At 36.5% G+C, this 18,615-nt stretch overlaps 1 protein-coding gene and 1 pseudogene across 9 annotated transcripts in view; both read left to right on the top strand.

The window, feature by feature from the left end:
- DENND4A (DENN domain containing 4A) overlaps positions 1–18,615 on the top strand; it is a 112,245-nt gene that overhangs the window by 90,149 nt on the left and 3,481 nt on the right. For 4 of the 9 annotated variants that reach the window (XM_040225828.1, XM_040225831.1, XM_040225836.1 and 1 more), the window contains 10 exons: positions 3,871–4,057; positions 7,747–7,841; positions 9,322–9,497; positions 9,574–9,741; positions 11,069–11,267; positions 11,500–11,754; positions 12,673–12,790; positions 12,910–12,936; positions 13,386–13,548; positions 13,722–13,786. In XM_040225828.1, coding sequence (XP_040081762.1) covers positions 3,871–4,057; positions 7,747–7,841; positions 9,322–9,497; positions 9,574–9,741; positions 11,069–11,267; positions 11,500–11,754; positions 12,673–12,790; positions 12,910–12,936; positions 13,386–13,548; positions 13,722–13,786 — 1,453 coding nt within the window. The remainder of the gene's footprint in view (positions 1–3,870; positions 4,058–7,746; positions 7,842–9,321; positions 9,498–9,573; positions 9,742–11,068; positions 11,268–11,499; positions 11,755–12,672; positions 12,791–12,909; positions 12,937–13,385; positions 13,549–13,721; positions 13,787–18,615) is intronic. The other 5 variants (XM_040225834.1, XM_040225835.1, XM_040225837.1 and 2 more) reach the window with 3 other exon arrangements.
- Positions 4–3,863, top strand: LOC120852535 (annotated as a pseudogene).

The raw sequence follows: 18,615 nt of genomic DNA on the forward strand, positions 1-18,615 counted from the left end.
TTATTAGTATTTTCTACTTTTCCTTTTACACTCCTCTCCCACCAGAAGTCCCTTACTTGCAAAGATGTGTTTTTACCATTCTCCTAAAATACAGCTTTACAGAAAGGACTCTTGGGATGCATAAGGTTTGTAAGTATCAGAATTTGAACTTGAATAATAACTTCAAAAGGAAAGAATTCACCAACTAAGGTTTTATTTGTAGTTCAGTTTTGAAAGAAAGTGATTTGTAGCTGGAATTAAAATGCTTACTGAGCTTCATTATTTATTGCCTTCAAAAATTACCAGCTAGGCATAGGATTTTTCTTCCTGGTTAGAATGGAGTACCTTGTGATACACCCGCATACCTCCCAAAGCAAAAAGCTAGATGAAATATAGAAGTGAAGTGAAAGTCACATCTGACTCTTTGCGACCCCATGGACTATGCAGTTTATGGAATTCTCCAGGCCGGAATACTGGAGTAGGTACCCTTAAGTACTTGCTTAAAGTCATCAGAGAACGGCTAAAACAACTAGAAAATAGATGGGCAAGATTCTAGAGAGGAGAATTGTAGAGATGAGCTGAAGTCCTATAGCTACTTTTTCCATGAGGGTATTTGCTTATTCTGAGCACAGAGTAAAAAGTTGCAAATTCAGGCTTTGTCTTATCAGAGGACTGTGGAGAGGTGAGGGGCCCAGCAGGACTTTGGGGATCTTGTGGAACTAGATAGACAAAAATATTTGTCCCTTTGACAAATTTGAGAGTCCTCAGATGCACAAGTTTTTTTCTTTCAAGACATTTTCCAAATAATGCATGAAACAGGAGTATGAAAAGGTAAGCAAGAAGACTCTGATAAAACAAAGTTCTCAGCAATTTTATGGTGCTGGGAATACAATAATTTAACTGCTGAGAGCTGAGAGGAGTGGAGGCAGGGAATCTTGGTACACACACCAGGCCCTTAGTTCAAATTCTTGCAGAGCTATGCCTTAGGAACACGAGCAAACCAAAGGTAAACCCCACTTGACCAAAACTGCAACCTGTGCTGGACTCAGCTCTGCCTGTGATTATATCAAACCAATCAGCTGTTGCTTTAACAGGAAAAAGTGTGTCCTTTCCAGAAGAACAGAACATTAACTGGAGTTACAGTTTTTTCTATGTAGGTTTTTATATTCTGTTATTCAATTAAAAATAGCTATACTGACAGACTTCCTGGTGATCCAGTGGTCCTGCTTTCCAATGTAGAGGACATGGGTTCAATTCCTGGTTGAGAAACTAAGATCCCCCGTGCCACAGAGCAACTTAGCCCATGTGCTGCAAGTAGAGTCTACATTCTCGAGATCCTGTGCTGCACAGCAAGAGAAGACCCAGTGCAGCCAAAAGAAGAAACAGCTATACTGAGAGACAAGGCCCATAGCTAAAAACGAAGGAAAACCAGACAGTGGAGGCAATAGACCTGCAGGTGATCTAAGTATTTGAATTAACAAGGAACTTGGAAGTAATTGCAGTATGTCCAAGAAAATAGAGGAAGGGGTTAAAAAAAAAAGCTAGAAAGATGGAAAATTTCCCCAGATAATCATCTATTGAAAAGAACCAGTGTAAATTCTAGAAGTGAAAAATTTGTGAAATTAAGAATACAGTTGTTGGATTTAACAGCAGACAAAACACAGTAGAAGAAAGATTAGTGAACTTGATGGGAGTTAGTAGAAAATATCCACATGGAAGTATAGACGCAGAAAAAAAAAAGGGAGGGAAATATTGAAAAGAATGTGCAGTTTAGTGGAACTGCCTAACACTGATGTAATTGAGTTCCAGAAGAAGAAAGAATGGCGTAGAAAGAAAATTTTAAAAGCTAATTGCCGTGAATTTTCCAAAAGTGACTAAAGATGTCAACTCACATATTTAGAAGATAAATGAATGTCGGGCAGAATAAGTGCCAAAAAAAAAATAGGCATCTAATGTTAGACGAAAATGAAATGCAAAGAAAATCTTAAAAGGAGCCAAAGAAAAGAGATATATTACCTTCAAAAGGGGTGACTAGTACTGAAGGAGGATTCCAAATGGGTCGCAGCTGCAGCCGCTCCCCACAGAGGGAGCTTAGGCGGTCCCAGCCACATACCGGGAAAAAGAACGCAGGCGCCGAGAAAGGTCCCGGTCCTGGGAGCGAGATCGGAGAAGCCGCTCTCGACCGCACAGAAGGCGTTCCAGGTCCCCAAGATGACAGAGATAGAGGAGAAGAAACATAGAGCAAAGAACGTCAGATAACTGAGGAAGACAGAGGGCACAACAGAGAGAGGAAATGATGACGTTAACGGGGTTTGCCTCCACGAAAGGGGAAAAGGTGGATGGCTCTGTAAAGGCCTGTGCCATAAATGGATCTCAGAAGAGAAAGTATAGGCAGTACATGAATAGAAAAGGCGGATTCAGCAGACCTGTGGATTTCATTGCGTGAGAACTGAAGTGTTGAAGAATGATCTTTTTTCCCTCATCTTGATCAGAACAGTGGATTTTGTATTTAATATGCATCAAAAACAGGATCATAGTCCTTCCTCCTTGTAAAATAAGAAAATTTTATTTATGATGTATGTAGTTCACTTACCCTGCCTCAAAAAAAAAAAAGTTAAATATTACATTTTTTTCCTTTAGGAAATATCATTTGGGGCAGTCATCAACCCCATTTTTTTTGTCCTTATTCCTATGGAAACTGTATATGTTTTTTTCTTGGATACTCCTTATGACTTAAAAACACATAAAAGTAATTTGGAAGTAAGTTTCTCAAATAAAGCATTAATTTGTTTAAAAAAAAAAAAAGGCAACAATAAGAAAACTGACAGTGGTCTTCTGAAAAGAAAGTGATGTCAAAAGATGCCGGAAAAACATCTTGATCAGAGTACCGAAAGAAAATGCTGCCAACGTGTTTTTCTGTACCCAGCAAAAATATTCTTTAAAAATTCGGGTGAAAATTTTAGTTCCACTGTGGTAACATAAGGCCACTAAAACTCATCCCTCAACTTACAACTAAAAACTCTGGACAGAATACAAAACAGCAACTATCTAAGGATTCTGAAAAATAAAAGCGACAGGTGGTGAAGAAAATCTCCCATTTTCTTTCTCATGCATCTTTGCCCCAAGAGCAGGTCCCAGTCACAGTGTGGCCTGGTATCGTGGCAGCTAAAACTTCAGGAGAATCCCCATATTTCCTGGAGAGAGGAACCAGGGAAGGGGGGCTCTGGGGAGGAGAGTATGAGGAGAAGCTGTGAAAGAAGGATTCCTGATTCTGTGTATGGCCCACACAAGTATCCGCCTCACCCTTGAGCTTACACGTACATGGCATACTTGCAGACCAGCATGGAGGACAAGGCTCAGAGAATTAAACTGAGTATTAAATCACCACCTACAAAAATCAAAACACAAATTACAAGCTGAACATAACTCAGTTGACTGCTAAAACAATAGTACAACATTCTCCAAGAGATTATAACAGTACCCAGACTACACAGGAACTTTCATGGGATCCAGAAATAACCTGGATTGCTATGGGAAAGAATAAAATGTGAACAAATAAAAGAGAATAAAATGTAATTTTCTGGTGATACCATCCTGGACCAGGATTTTCAGGAAAGAAAATTAACAATAAACAAAGGCTTAAAGCTAACAGTTATCTAACAGATATCTGCTTTGATCTAACTAAGAAATGCTGCCGTAAAAATTGATCTCCAGCTCATGTTTGTCCAAATTCGGATGACCTTGTAAAATTGGTTGGTTTTATTTTTCCGCTAGAAGTTATAATGTTGATTAATTGATCATCTGAGTAATTAGGCATTTCCTCTGCCTTAGAAGTGACCTTTTAAATAACTTTAAATATGAAGGAAATTAAGCTTATAATTATGTCCTTAGGATCAAAGTTCTGACCGTACCAGTCTTTCTTCAGTGGGAGCCCAGGATTCTGAATCTACCTCTTTAACAGATGAAGATGTCTGCCATGAGTTGGAAGGAGCCACTTCTCAGGAGAGCAGCACCGCTTCAGGGACTAAGGGAGTTGATTTCAGCAGAACAAGCCTGGAAAGTTCTGCCTCCTTAGAAGGTTTGTCCAAACCCTCCTGCATTTGATATGTGGTACCTTTACTTTTTCTCCTTTATATTTTTAATTTTGTAAAAGATTTACATGGCTCAAAGCAACAGAGAACCAACGCACTTGCAGAGAACTCTGGCCTCCATCCTCATCCCTTCAGCTTGTTTTCTCCTTGTCCCTTGAGGCAGCCATTTTTGTTCACTTTTGATTTATCCTTTCATTGTTGCTTTTTTGAAAAATATATAATTTAAAAGCATGTGTGTTGTGTTTGTGTGTTCTTCATACCTCCTTGTCTTCTTACTCAAAAGGTAACATAACTGTTAAACAATTAACTGTTACTTGCTTTTTTCACTTAACACCGTATTCGGAACATTTCATATCGTCACATAGCATTGTCCCCCTTTCATTTTTGAGGGTGCACGGTTCATCATGTGTGACTGTGTCAGTTTATTTTAGCCACTTCCCTGTTGATGGACTTTAAATTCTCAGTCTTTACCTGTTATGAATAATGCTACGATGCACATAGGCCATATTATACTTTTGCCAGGGTAGCTTTAGAAGATGCTTCCAAGTTCTTCCTTGAAGTGATATTGCCAAGTTCCTTCCTCAGGGGTATACAATTTTGTATTCCCACAGGTAGTGTAGACGAATACCTGTTTCCCAGCAGCCTTGTGAAGAAAATATGTTTAGCACACTTTTGGATTTTTGCCATCTGATAGGTGAAGAGTGTATTTCAATTAATATTCATTTATTTTATAAATTAAATTGCATATCTATTTGTACATTCAGGAACTATTTCTGTGAACTGTCTTTTACCTACATTTGACTTTCACTTGTTGGTCCCCCCACCACCTTTTTTTTTTTTTTTAAGTTTTAATAGCTCTTTTTTATATTAGGGAATTAATCCTCTGTCGTTTATATCAGTGGCAGATGCTTTTTCCAAACGTGTCAAATTTCGGAGTTTTCTTCCCCCACATAAAAGTTTTCAATTTTGTATCATTAAAAGTATCAGTTTTTGCCCTATTACTTCTGGATTTTGAGTCATTGGAAAAGATTTTCCCTTCCCCTAGGTTCACTGCTACTTTCTTCAATACTTTTCTAATTCCCTCTTTAACATTTTCTGGGATCAGCAGACTTTTTCTATAAAGGGCCATATCGTAAATAGTTTAAGTTTTATGGGATATATATATATATATATAACAATGCTTTTAAAATGTAAAAATCATTCTTGTGATCATACAAAAGTAGATTTGACTCCTGTTTTAGACATTTAATCCATTTGAAATTTATCCTGGTATATGATGTGAGGAATGAACACATTATAACATTTTTAAAATTTGCATCTTTACTATTTTAAAAAGCTTTTCTTGTGGAAGTATTCAAACAATCACAAAAGTAGAAGGACTAGCACAACAAACTCTCGTGTGTCCTTCATGCAGCTTCAACACTTATCAGCAAATGGCCAGTCTTGTTTTATCTTATCCCCTCTGTCTTCTGCTGCCAACATTTTTTCCTGCCCCACTGAATTATTTTAAAGTTAATCCCAAACATATATAATTTTATTCATAAATACTTCAGTGTGTATTTCTAAACCATAAGGACTTTAATGTTATATCTTTTTAAACTTTTTATTAAAGTTATTAGTTTAAGAAATTTATTATTTACTCTGTTATACATGTACTGTGTGCATTTTTATGTATGTAAATATTGTCCATGTCACAAATTGAGAACAACTGAATAACCAGTATCAGGTTAAGATAACAGTTCAGTAACAGCATCCAGATCCCCCTCTCATGCCCACATCTACTCACCACTCCCTACACAGGTAAGCATTATCTTAACAGCCATTCTTCAACATTTTTATGGACTCATTCAGTATGTAAGTGAAAGTGAAAGTCACTTAGTCCTGTCCGACTCTTTGCAACCCCATGGACTATATGCAGTCCATGGAATTCTCCAGGCCAGAATACTGCAGTGGGTAGCCTTACCCTTCTCCAGGGGATCTTTCCAGCCCAAGGATTGAACCCAGGCCTCCTGCATTGCAAGCGGACTCTTTACCAGCTGAGCCACAAGGGAAGCCCTTTAGACCTTAGAGGATAGCTCAGTTAGTAAAGAATCTGCCTGCAGTGTAGGAGACCTGGGTTCAATCCTGGGTTGGAAAAATCCCCTGGAGAAGGGAAAGGCTACCCACTCCAGTATCCTGGCCTGGAGAATTCCATGGACTATATAGTCTATGAGGTCACAGAGTCAGACATGACTGAGCAAATTTCACTTTTCACAGTATGTATCTTTTGTGAAGCATTCATTTTTTAAAACAAAATTGTAATATCATCATATTTCTTAATGTGTCAAGGTTTATTACACAATGTATAAAATATATACCTAGTTTAAACTTTCACAACTATCTCATAAAACTCTTTATAGATGGTTTGTTCAAGTTGAGACCCAGACAGGGTCTATTTGTTGCATTGTTTGATGTCTGTTAACTCCCTCGCATCTTCATTCCCTGTATTTTCCCTCCCTTGTCATATAATCAGGTGATTAGCTCCCCCCTGCAATTTTTTTCTAACATACAAGAAGAGTTTATTGAACTAACTAAGTAAGATAACCTCACATCCTGATTCACTTTGCTAAAAAGAATATTCTGTGCTGTAAATTGATTAGATACAAAAGGTAGACTGCCAGCATAAATGATTGAATTAGTCAAGGCTAATAGAGAGCAATTTTGAACTAGCTTTAGCAGAGGGAGGCGGAATTAGAGAAGGTTATTGGGAGACCATCAGGAAAGAACTGCAGATAACCATTTCTAAGCATCTAGGATGATAATGAGGCTTCAGCTCTCTCTGCATCTCTCTGAGGCAGGGGCTTCAGCTAACGGAAGGTCTAGAGCTTTTTTCCTCTTGTGATTTATTTGCTGAAGCGGTTGGATCATTAGTCTGGATTATGCTGATTGCATCCCCATGGTGGTATTTCATGTTCTCCTGTCCTCTCTGTTTCTTGGAACCGCTAGTTTATACCGTTACTTTGTTTTAATACCTTTATATTTATAAAAAATACCAGTGTTCGTTCATAAAGTGTAGTAACTACAGAGAAAAAAGTATAGAAGTATAGATTACCTCCAGTTTTCCTAACTAGATATAGCCACTGTCAGCAATCGACCACAGAACTATTCTCACTTTTTGTTGCTGTCATTTTAATACCTACTCATATCTTTTTGCTGTTGAGAATATACTTGGAAACTCTTCCCCAGTGCTTAAGAGCAAGATTACTCTTACAGATTTTAAAGTCTTAACAAGGCAGAAAGTTGCCAATAATTCTTTTCATGATCTGAAATAAGATTAGCTGTTTATACTTTTTAAACCTTAGAACTAAACACTTTCTTCTGTCTTAAACAGGTAAGAACAGAAACAGCAAAATAGTAATTACAAACAACCAGTATGCTTTCTAGCCTGTACATGCAATGTGCTTAATAAGTGAGTAATGAAAATAAGTGAGTAATGAATGAAAACTCACTTCCTTAGGTGTATATGCAAAAGGCAAATGCACACTTTAAAAACATTTTTCATTATTTATGTGTTTTTTCTTAAATTTTGAATAGGACAGTTTGATATTTTACCAGAGAATTTATGAGAGTGAGAAATTCTCACATCCTTTCTTATTAATTTTAATGGTTTTGCTGTTTTTTTTTTAATAATGAACAGGATCCTTATCCAAGTTTGCCTTACCTGGGAAATCAGAGGTGGCATCTTCCTGCAACACGAGTAATACAAATATCTTCCAGAACTATGCAATGGAGGTACAATTTTAATCAAAAGAATATCTTCACGTGCTACTTAATAAAATTTCTTAAATATTGATAGTCTCTGGTAGAGTGATAAATATATGGCATCTGAAAATTTCAGAATGTATATTACACCTGAATAAACTTAAAATGTCTATGACTTTTTCTGTTTAGAAAAGTTCCATACTTTGATTGCACTTTCATTTTCAGCATTTATATTTGACCCTCGTTTTATGTGTGTCCTCTTTCAATAGTTATTTCGCTTCTTAAACACTTTTAACTAGTTTCACTGTAGGCACACTTTTTGGATGACAATACTGGGAGTGGCTTTGGCATTTGTGTCCACTTTTTCCATCATGTTTTTCATTCTTTGTATCAGTCTAATATATGTATCTGCTGGATATGCTGCTATATCCCATTTTCTTACAGTGAAAGGGTTTTACTTTTATACTTGAAATTTTTCCCCTAATTTTTGTGCAAAAATTGCTTCCAAATACATTTGTGAGTGTTGCTATTTCACACTAATTTGCATAAATTTGGAAAATAAATTTGCATGTAGTTGGAAATAAATGATGAACACTAATGTTGCAATTTACAGAGTTTCTGATGGCTTCAGGAATTCTATATTTTATTAATGTAGTGACAACAGTATTTACATTTCTCTCTAGCAGTGCTTCTTAAACTGTCTATAATGAAGGACCAGGGGTTTTTTGGTTGTTGCTGTTTTTAATTTCCAATCTGTCATGGCTGATACACTTGTAAAATCTGTTGATCACCAACTTAGCTGTTGCAGGAATGACCAGTTACTTTATATGTCCCCAGATCCTCTTCTCAGTTTCTTTACTTAGCTCATCACAAACCAGTAAGAGTTTGTAGAACACCTCTTCTCTCGTGACCACACTTTGAGTAGCACAGGTCTATAACATGGAATTACTGGTACCTGTTTTGTGTATTAATAAATGAATGCTTAGGTTTAGTTTTCCATTAATAAAATTGTGTGTTTGTTTGTGTGTGTGCTATGCTAAGTCTCCAGTCGTGTCCCACTGTTTGCAACCCTGTAGACTGTAGCCCTCCAGACTCCTCTGTCCATGGGGTTCTCCAGGCAAGAATATTGAAGTGGGTTGCCATGCTCTCCTCCAGGGGATCTTCCCAACCCGCGGATTGACATCTCTTATGTCTCCTGCATTGGTAGGCGGGTTCTTTACCACTAGTACCACCTGGGAAGCGAAATAAAATCATGGCACATTTTATAGTACATAATTATAATGGTCAAGATGCTCACTTAAATGCAAGTTTCCCTTCCAGCAAAAATTTTGGAATAGACTTAGCTGAAGTAGTTAAAGATGAGTGTATTATATAATGTACTGATAATAATCCATTTTTTTGTTTGTAACTTCTAAATCATTCTGAATTTTAGTTTTCCAACAGACTTGTTAATTGAAATAATTTTATGCACTCACTAGCTTACTTTGTAAAGTGCTGTTTTCTCCCATAGGTCCTTATCTCAAGCTGCTCTCGGTGTAAAACCTGTGACTGTCTAGTCCACGATGAGGAAATCATGGCTGGCTGGACAGCAGATGACTCAAATCTCAATACTACCTGCCCGTTTTGTGGCAATCTTTTCTTGCCCTTTCTGAATATAGAGATAAGAGATTTAAGACGACCTGGAAGGTAATGATTTATGGTGTTTTTTTTTTCCTTCGTGTTTAAGGATCATGCTTCCTAGACTGTCTCTTTTCTCAAAAAGCTCCTTTCTTTCACATTACAGATACTTTTTGAAGTCAAGCCCATCTACAGAAAATATACATTTTCCATCCTCCTTTTCAAGTCAGACAAGGCAATCTTGCATCTCAACATCAACCTCTGGTCTTGACACATCTCTTCTCTCTGTTCAAGGGAGTTTTGATCTTAATAGGTAATTATGATTACGTGGAACTATATGTTAACAACATATACATTTCCATTTATGACAGAAAAATTAGCTGACCATTTTAAGATTTAAATCCCTATATATATGATAGATTTATTATCTTAAATTCTTATTCCTAATTAAAATAATATTGAAATTCTCTAATAATCTAAATGTTTCAACAGTTAATAGTTTATGCTTTATGGCCTTCCCTGGTGGTCCAGTGGTTAAGAATCTGCCTACCAATGCAAGGGACACGGGTTTGATCCCTGATCTGGAAAGATCCCACATGCCACAGGGCAACTAAGCCCGTGACTACAGCTGCTGAACCCCACAGTCTAGAGCCCATGCTCCACAACGAGAGAAGCCACTGCAGTGAGAAGCCTGTGCCCCACAGCAGAGAGTAGCCCCCACTCAGTACTGCTAGAGAGAGCCCATGCACAGCGACCAAGACCCCATGCAGCCATAAGTAAATAAATGACTTTAAAACCAGTTTATACCTCAAGAATCCCCAGAGCTTAAGCTGTGTAATTCACGTATGATAATGTTTACTATTTTAAAGGTAAAAATTCTGTAGAACACTTGAAGTTTATAATGAATGTCTTTCTCTTATCTCTCTCTTGAGGAATTAAGTCAGTACTAACATATTTCTACTTTGTAGTATTTAATTTTCTACTTAGGAATATTTAATAATCTAGGAAAACATTTGGAGATGTTAGATGAACTGTCAAAATCAAACTAAGAATTATACAGTAAGCCTACTACAGGTAAATCTGTGCTTAGAACAGAGGCTAGTTTCATCTCCATTTTGGAGAAGTGCCAGGTGCAGCAAATAGAGCTGGGCAGAAGCCACACTGGCAACTGCATGTGCAGAAGAAAATGCATACGTGGTGCTGGCAGGCTCGCGTGGCCTGCCAGCCTGCTTTGATCCTGACTGCTTAGACTACAGAACTGCGAGTCTGGGTGTGTGCATTCTCTCATCACAGGTCTGCTGTGGCCCTTTCTTTCACTGTCTCCCACTAGTTCTGACTCCTGGAGGAATAGGTGCCTGTTGTTTCTGGTTTGTATCCCTGGGCCTACTGTGGGTTCTCAGTATAAGTTGTCCACTAAATGTTTTGAACACATGAATGACTTATATTTAAACTTTACTGGATAAAAAGGAAATTTAACATGACTAGGCTACTTTAAACTGTATCCTTTTTCCCAAGCCAAAGCCAGATTACATCTTTCCTTTGTTTCACTTTGCTACCTGCAGGTCTGATTCTAAAGAGAACATGGTCAGATGAAATAAATCTAGAGAATGATTTTTTTTTTTCCTTTTTTAATGCCCAAGCAAATCTAAGCCACTGGAAAATACATGTGCCCGAAGTATTCAGATCCCTGCTGATAGATCAAAAGCAGCTATGTCAAAATGTCCGATATTTCCAATGGCCAGGAGTGTTAGTACTTATGGCACCTTGGATAAGGAAGACATTGGAGGGCAGAAGCTCGTTCCTACAGGCAGCCTGCCAACTACTTTACAAGGCGCTGCAGTACGTATTTCAGTGTTTTTTACAGTTTGGATATTGATAGTTTGCATTTGATTTTGTTCCCCTTGTACTAAACAGCCTCATAAGCTTCAATTTTATTATTATTAAGAAGGGTATCTTGTTATATTATACAATTACATTTCTAATTATGTAGAAGTCATTGACAGGCATATAAAAGAATGATTTAGTATCATCATCTTGTATTTGCTCTTTACAGTTTTTATTTACTCAACAGGATTCTTTAGGATTAGAATGGCACCTCCCAAGTCCAGATCCTATCACTGTTCCATATCTTAGTCCACTAGTGGTATGGAAGGAACTTGAAAGCTTATTGGAAAATGAAGGTGATCGTGCAATAACAGTGGCAGACTTTGTGGACCATCATCCAATTGTTTTTTGGAACCTGGTGTGGTATTTTAGACGTCTTGACTTACCCAGTAATTTACCTGGATTGATTCTTTCTTCTGAGCATTGTAACAAGTATTCAAAGGTATGAGAGTAAGAATTATCTACAATTCAGTGCTACTATCACCACTGTAATGTTTGCATATTCCTAATGACAAAAAAGTAATTTTATGCTAAATATTTTTAATAACCATCCAAATCAATAAAATTCTTGTAAATAAATTTTTCTTCTTGTAGTTCAGCAGTAAGACAGTCATGTTTTTTGGACTTCTTATAAAAGTTTACACAAAATGGGCTTGGCTTTTTGTTATAGCCTCAAGAATAAACTGTAAATGACTCTTATAAGATGACTTTGTGAGTTGGCTCCACTCATGCCTCATACCTCCTTCAAGAACAAGCTTAACGCTTTAGGAGGACGTCTGTAATTCACATTGTAGTCGTGTGCTAGCTACGGTTCTCTTCATTCCTCTAAATTGTCATTTAACATTTAGGTGGTTTGTTGTATGTTCACTTGCATTTTTGATATTTTTTTTCTTTTTCATTATGCTGTCACTGCCACTAAATGGCAAGGTGTCTCCGTTTAGGAGCTTTGTGTTCTCTCTTCTTGTACTTCACGTCTGTGATTGTGCATGTGTTTGGATTGTCAGTGAAGGAGTGACTGAGAGGTTAACTCAGAGTATCTGTGCTAGGGTCTTGAAATGTTGGAGAATGGGGCTTCTGGATTTATCTTTCTGTGGAGCCTCAGTCAAAAGCTGGTCAAGACTAACTCTTCATGATCTTAGTACTTTGTTAAATCTGCAACTTTAGGGACCACTGACTTCTCAACTCAACTCAGATCATCTCCCTTCAGTAGGTTATAAAATGCATACAAACCAATGGTTTTTCTGTTCTTTTCTCTTTTGCACCCATACATCCTAAAAAATATTTTTAAGGATCTTTATAAAATATTTACAAAACATCATGTAAGGATCATTAATGAGTATTTTTTTATTCTTCAACACAGATTCCTCGCCACTGTATGTCTGAAGATAGTAAATATGTTTTAATACAGATGTTGTGGGACAATATGAAATTACATCAGGATCCAGGACAGCCCTTGTACATCCTCTGGAATGCGCATAGTAAGTGCTGTCATAGAATGCCCATTTCCTTCATATAAGAGTACTCTCTACTTGCTTTAAATAGCCTAAACTAATGTGCAACTGACTTTTATTTTATTGTACTACTTTTTGTCTTACAGGTCAAAATCGTACTCTTTTGTTTGAGAGTGAGTGTTAAGTTTGATGTTTTTAGTGTTATCTGCTATGGAAGTCCAGGGGTTTTTGTTTCTGAGTGATGCTCTGTGTGTGGTGGAGGGGTTACATTTTGTAGAGTTCCATCTTTAGCACATCGCTTGTCCCTATTCTTTTTACCTGTTTGTTTGTTTCCATCCCAGGCTGCTGATTTAAAATTCCTTCCAGGGGCTGTATTACGGAAAATAGTATTTTTAGTTACTGTGTATTTGAGACCACAAAAAGCTTATTTTTATCATTGTTTGTCTTATTTCTTCCTTTTTTGCTTTTCTTTCTTCATTCTTAGATTTCAGTTCTCTTATCTATTGCCTTAATTTATTTTTACTGCTTCATAGCTTTTTAAATAGCTATCAGTTGCTGCTTAATTACTTTCTGCTTTATACACAGAACCCTTTTGTTCATCTGCTCTTTTGTTCTTTTACAGCCCAAAAGTATCCAATGGTCCATTTATTGCAAAAAGGTGATAATTCATTTAACCAGGAACTGTTGAAAAATATGGTAAAAAGCATTAAAATGAATGATGTCTATGGACCAATGAGTCAGATTTTAGACACACTGAATAAATGTCCTCATTTTAAAAGACAGAGGTAAGTCATTCTCTTAAGTGAATATATTGTTCCTCTAAGCAGATTCATATTGTTTGGTGACTTGTTAGAATATCTCATGCTTATATTAACATAAAAAATTATATATATATATATATATATACACAGATGTATGAATAGTAATCTCTATCTTCTCCATTCCTTTTCTCCCCTAGGAGTTTATATAGAGAAATACTATTTCTCTCACTGGTGGCACTGGGAAGAGAAAACATTGATATAGGTAATTCAGCATAATATAAAACATGTAATACTTATATACCATAGTATAGTTTTCAAAATGTTTTTACACTGGTAGTATTAATTAGTTTAATATAAGATTATATTTAATATATTAGAATGGTTTCTCTTTTAATATAATGTAAAAGATACTTTGATATTTTGGTCATGTTGGTAGTAACAATGATAAATAATGAAAGCTAACATTTTTTGAGGGCTTATTATGTGCCTTACATTATAGCAAGTACCTTCCACGCAATAGCTCATATAATTCTCAAAAGTCTTATGGGGTAGGTACTATTATCATTTCCATATTATTACTGAGGTAGCTGAGGATCCGGGAGGTTAAGTAACTTGAACTTGGGGTTCACAACAATAACAGAGCCATATTTGAACCAAGCAGTTTTAATTTCCAATCCTGTGCTTTTAACTATTGTGTCATATCACTAATGGCATCAAGCTTGTTTCAGAAAGATGTAAGGCAGCTGAGTATGTATTTTAGGAGGCCTCAAACATTTTTGGTTGATCATCTCTCAGTTATTGTGCTTGGCGTCTTTAGTCAGAGACACAAATAGAAAGTTTTTAAAAGGATCCAAAAAGATACTCCATGCAAGTAATACAAGGAAGCTAGAGTGACTATATTAATATCAGACAAAGTAGAATTTAGAGTCAAAGAAGGACGTTTTATAATGATAAAACAATCCACCAAGAATTATTAATTATTTATAAGAATTATAATATATATGCTGCTAACAACAGAGCCTTCAAATACCTGAAGTAAAAACCAGCAGAATTGGAGGGAGAAACAGACATTCAGCCAAAATAGTTGGATATTTCAGTAATGGGTAGAACAACTAGGCAGTAGATCAGAAGGAAACAGAAGACTCAAACAGCTTTGTAAACCAACTAGACCTAAGAAGTAGCTACAGATCACTCCATCCAACAACAAAACACACACTCCTCTCCACTGCACGTGGAATATTGTCCAAGAGAAACCAGACGTTAAGCCAGAAAGTAAGTCTCCCAATACATCTTTAAAAACTTGGAAATCATACAAGGTGTATTCTCTAACCACACTACAAGGAAAAGAGAAATCAATAATAGAAGGAAAATAGGAAATTCACAAGTATATGGAAATTAAACAACATACTCCTAAATAACAAATTGGTCCAAAAAGTCATGAGACAATACTTTCAAGATAAATTAAAATAAAATACAATATACCAAAACTTTGAGATTCATTAAAAGCAGTTTCTATGTTAAGAAACTAGAAAAAGAAGAGCAAACTAAACCCAAAGCAAGCAGAGAGAAGGAAATAAATATTTGTGGAAATAAATAAATTAGAGAAAAAAGGGGGAAAGTTTTTTAAAATAGAAAAAATGAAATCAAAAGTTTGTTCTTTAAAAAGACCAATAGAGACTTCCCAGACAATCCAGTGGTTAAGACCCCACGCTACCAAGCCAGTGGGCACAGGTTGAATCACTGGTTGGGGAACTAAGATCCCACATGCTGTACCTCCCAATGCAGCCAAAAAATTTTTATTTTTATTTTAAAAATAAAAGATCAACGAAATTGAAAAATCTTTAAGCTAGACTAAGAAAAAGAAGACTCAAATTACTGAAATCAGGAATAAAAGGGGGGATAATTCTTACTGAGCTTACATAAATAAAAAGAATTATAATAAATAATTATATACCAACAAATTAGATAACCTAAAAGAGACAAGCAAATTCCTAGAAAGACATAAACTATAAAACTGACTGAAGATTAGAAAATCTTAATAGACCTGTTACAAGTAAATAGATTGGGTTAGTATACAAAAATCTCCCTCAGGACCAGATGGTGATTTCTACCAAATGTTTAAAGAAGAATTAACAGTTTGTTATAGACTGCATGTTTGTGTCCCCCTCCCCAAAATTCACATATATTGAAGCCCTAATGTGATGGTTTGGGGAAAGTAATTACATCAGGAGGTTGGAGCCTCCAGGATGGGATAGTATCCTTATAAGAAAAATAAGAGGGAATTTCCTGGCAGTCCAGTGGTTAGGACTCAGCACTTTCACTGCTGCAGCCTGGATTCAACCCTTGGTCAGGGAACTAAGATCCTGCAAGCCAGCCAAAAAAAGAGAGAGAAAAGAAGAGAACTATCCCTCTCTCTCTCAGCAACATGAGGATATTAGGAGAAGACACCTATCTGCAAACCAGGAAGAGTGCTCTCACCAGACACCGCATCTGCTGGCACCTTGAATAATTGTTCATCATTTAAGCCACCCAGGCTATGGTATTCTGTTATAGCAGCCCAAACTAAGACACTAATCCTTCATAAACTCTGACCAAAGAAGTAGAAGAAAAAGAAGTGCTTCCTAACTCATTCTATGCATTAGGCCAAAATCATAGCAGACAGTGACAGCAGCCATGGAATTAAAAGACGCTTGCTCCTTGGAAGAAAAGCTGTGACCAACATAAGACGGCATATTAAAAAGCAGAGACATTACTTAGCCAACACAGGTCCATCTAGTTAAAGCTACGGTTTTTCCACTAGTCATCTATGGATATTAAGAGTTGGACTGTAAAGAAAGCTCAGCACCAAAGAATGATGCTTTTGAACTGGGGTGTTGGAAAAGACTCTTGAGAGTCCCTTGGACTGCAAGGAAATCCAACCAGTCAATCCTAAAGGAAATCAGTCCTGAATATTCATTGGAAGGACTGATGCTGATGCTGAAGCTCCAATACTTTGCCCACCTGATGCAAAGAACTGACTCACTGGAAAAGACCCTGATGCTGAGAAAGATTGCAGGCAGGAGAAGGGGACGACAGAGGATGAGATGGTTGGATGGCATCACCGACTTGATGGACACGAGTTTGACCAAGCTCTGGGAGTTGGTGATGGACAGGGAAGCCTGGCATGCTGCAGTCCATGGGGTCGCAAAGAGTCAGACACAACTGAGCGACTGAACTGAACTGAACCAAGCCCAGACAGAGATGTCACAAGAAAAAAAAACTGAAGAGCAATATCCCTTATTAATATAGATACAGAAATTCTCAACATAATACTAGTAAAGCAAATCCAGCAATGTATAGAAAAGATCGTATGCCATGACAAAGAGGGATATAGCCCAAGGATGCAGTGTTGGTTCAGAATAAAAGCTGCATTAATGTGATACCATGTTAATAGAATAAAGACAAAACCACGTGGTATCTCAGTAGACACAGAAAAAACATTTGACAGAATTCAACAAACTAGAAAAGCTAGAAACAGAAGGGAATATCTTCAACCTGATAAAGGGCATTTATGAAAAACCCAGAGTTAACACCCTATTCAATGATAAAAAACAGTCTTCCCTTTAAGATCTGGAACAAGAAAAGGATGCCTGCTTCCACACTTCAGCACTCTAGCTGGAACAGTCAGGCAAGAAAAAGAAATAAAAGGCATCCAGATTGGAAACAAGTTAAACTATGTTTATGGGTGACATGATCTTGTATATGGAAAACCCTAGAGATTCCAAACCAAATTGAAACAGAACAAAACCCCCAAAGTATTAGAGTTAATAAATAATAAATTCAGCAAGTTTATAGGCTATAAGATCAAGATACAAAAATTAGCTTAATTTCTATAGCAACGAATAATACAAAAATAAAATTAAGAAAGCAGTGCATTTACAGTAGCATCAAAAGAATAAAATGCTTAGGAAGTTGTGAGAGACTTGTACAGTGAAAATTACAAACATTTCTCAAAAATCACATATATGAATGGAAACCCACCCCATGTTCATAAATTAGAAGACCAATATTCTTAATAGTACTACTAAAGCAATCTACAGATTTAATAGTCACCAGGAGTATTTTTTACAGAAATAGAAAAACCCATCCTAAAATTTATGGATTCTCAAGGCATCCCAAATAGCCAAAACAGTCTTGAAAAAGAGCAAATCTGGAGGATTCACACTAACTGATTCCAAAACTTACAGCAAAGCTACAGTAATCAAAACAGTGGTACCAGGATAAAGAGAGATACATAGGCAGATGGGATAGGATAGAAAGCTCAGAAATAAACCCTCACATTTATGGTAAAAATGATTTTTTTACAAGAATGCCAAGACTCTTCTGTGGGAAAATGACTTTTCAATAAATTGTTCTGGAAAAATGGGATATCCACTTGCAAAAGAATCAGTTTGGACCCTTATACAAAAATTAACTCAAAAAGGATTGAATACCTAAATGTGAGTCCTAAAACAATCAGAAGAAAGCATACGACCAAAGCTTCATGACATAGATCTGTTAGATTTCTTGGATATGACACCCAACACACAGGCAACAAAAGGTCAGACAGACAAATAGGGCATTGTGAAAACTAAAGATTTCTGTGCATCAAAAGTGGTGTCAACGGTGTAAAAAGACATCCCATAGAATAGGGGGAGAATATTTACAAATCATATATCTGAGAAGAGATTAATACCAAGAGTATGTAAAGAATTCCTGAAACTCAACCACAAAACAACAAGCCATTGCAAAATGGGCAAAGAGCCTGAATAGACATTTATCCAAAGAAGATATATGGATGGCAAATTAAATACATGAAAAGATGCTTAACATCACTAATAAGGAAATGCAAATCAAAACTACAATGGGATACCATCTCATACCATTAGATAGAATAGCTATTATCAAAAACCCCAGAAAAACAAGTGTTTGTAAGAATATGGAAAAATCGGAACACTTGTGCATTGTTAGTTGTGATATAAAATGGTATAGCTGCTGTCAAAAACAGTATGGCATTTTCCTTAAAAAATCAAATACAGAATTTCCACATTATCCAACAGTTTCATTTCTGGG

This window comes from Oryx dammah, unplaced genomic scaffold (assembly GCF_014754425.2).
Source record: "Oryx dammah isolate SB20612 unplaced genomic scaffold, SCBI_Odam_1.1 HiC_scaffold_26, whole genome shotgun sequence".
Lineage (NCBI taxonomy): Eukaryota > Metazoa > Chordata > Mammalia > Artiodactyla > Bovidae > Oryx > Oryx dammah.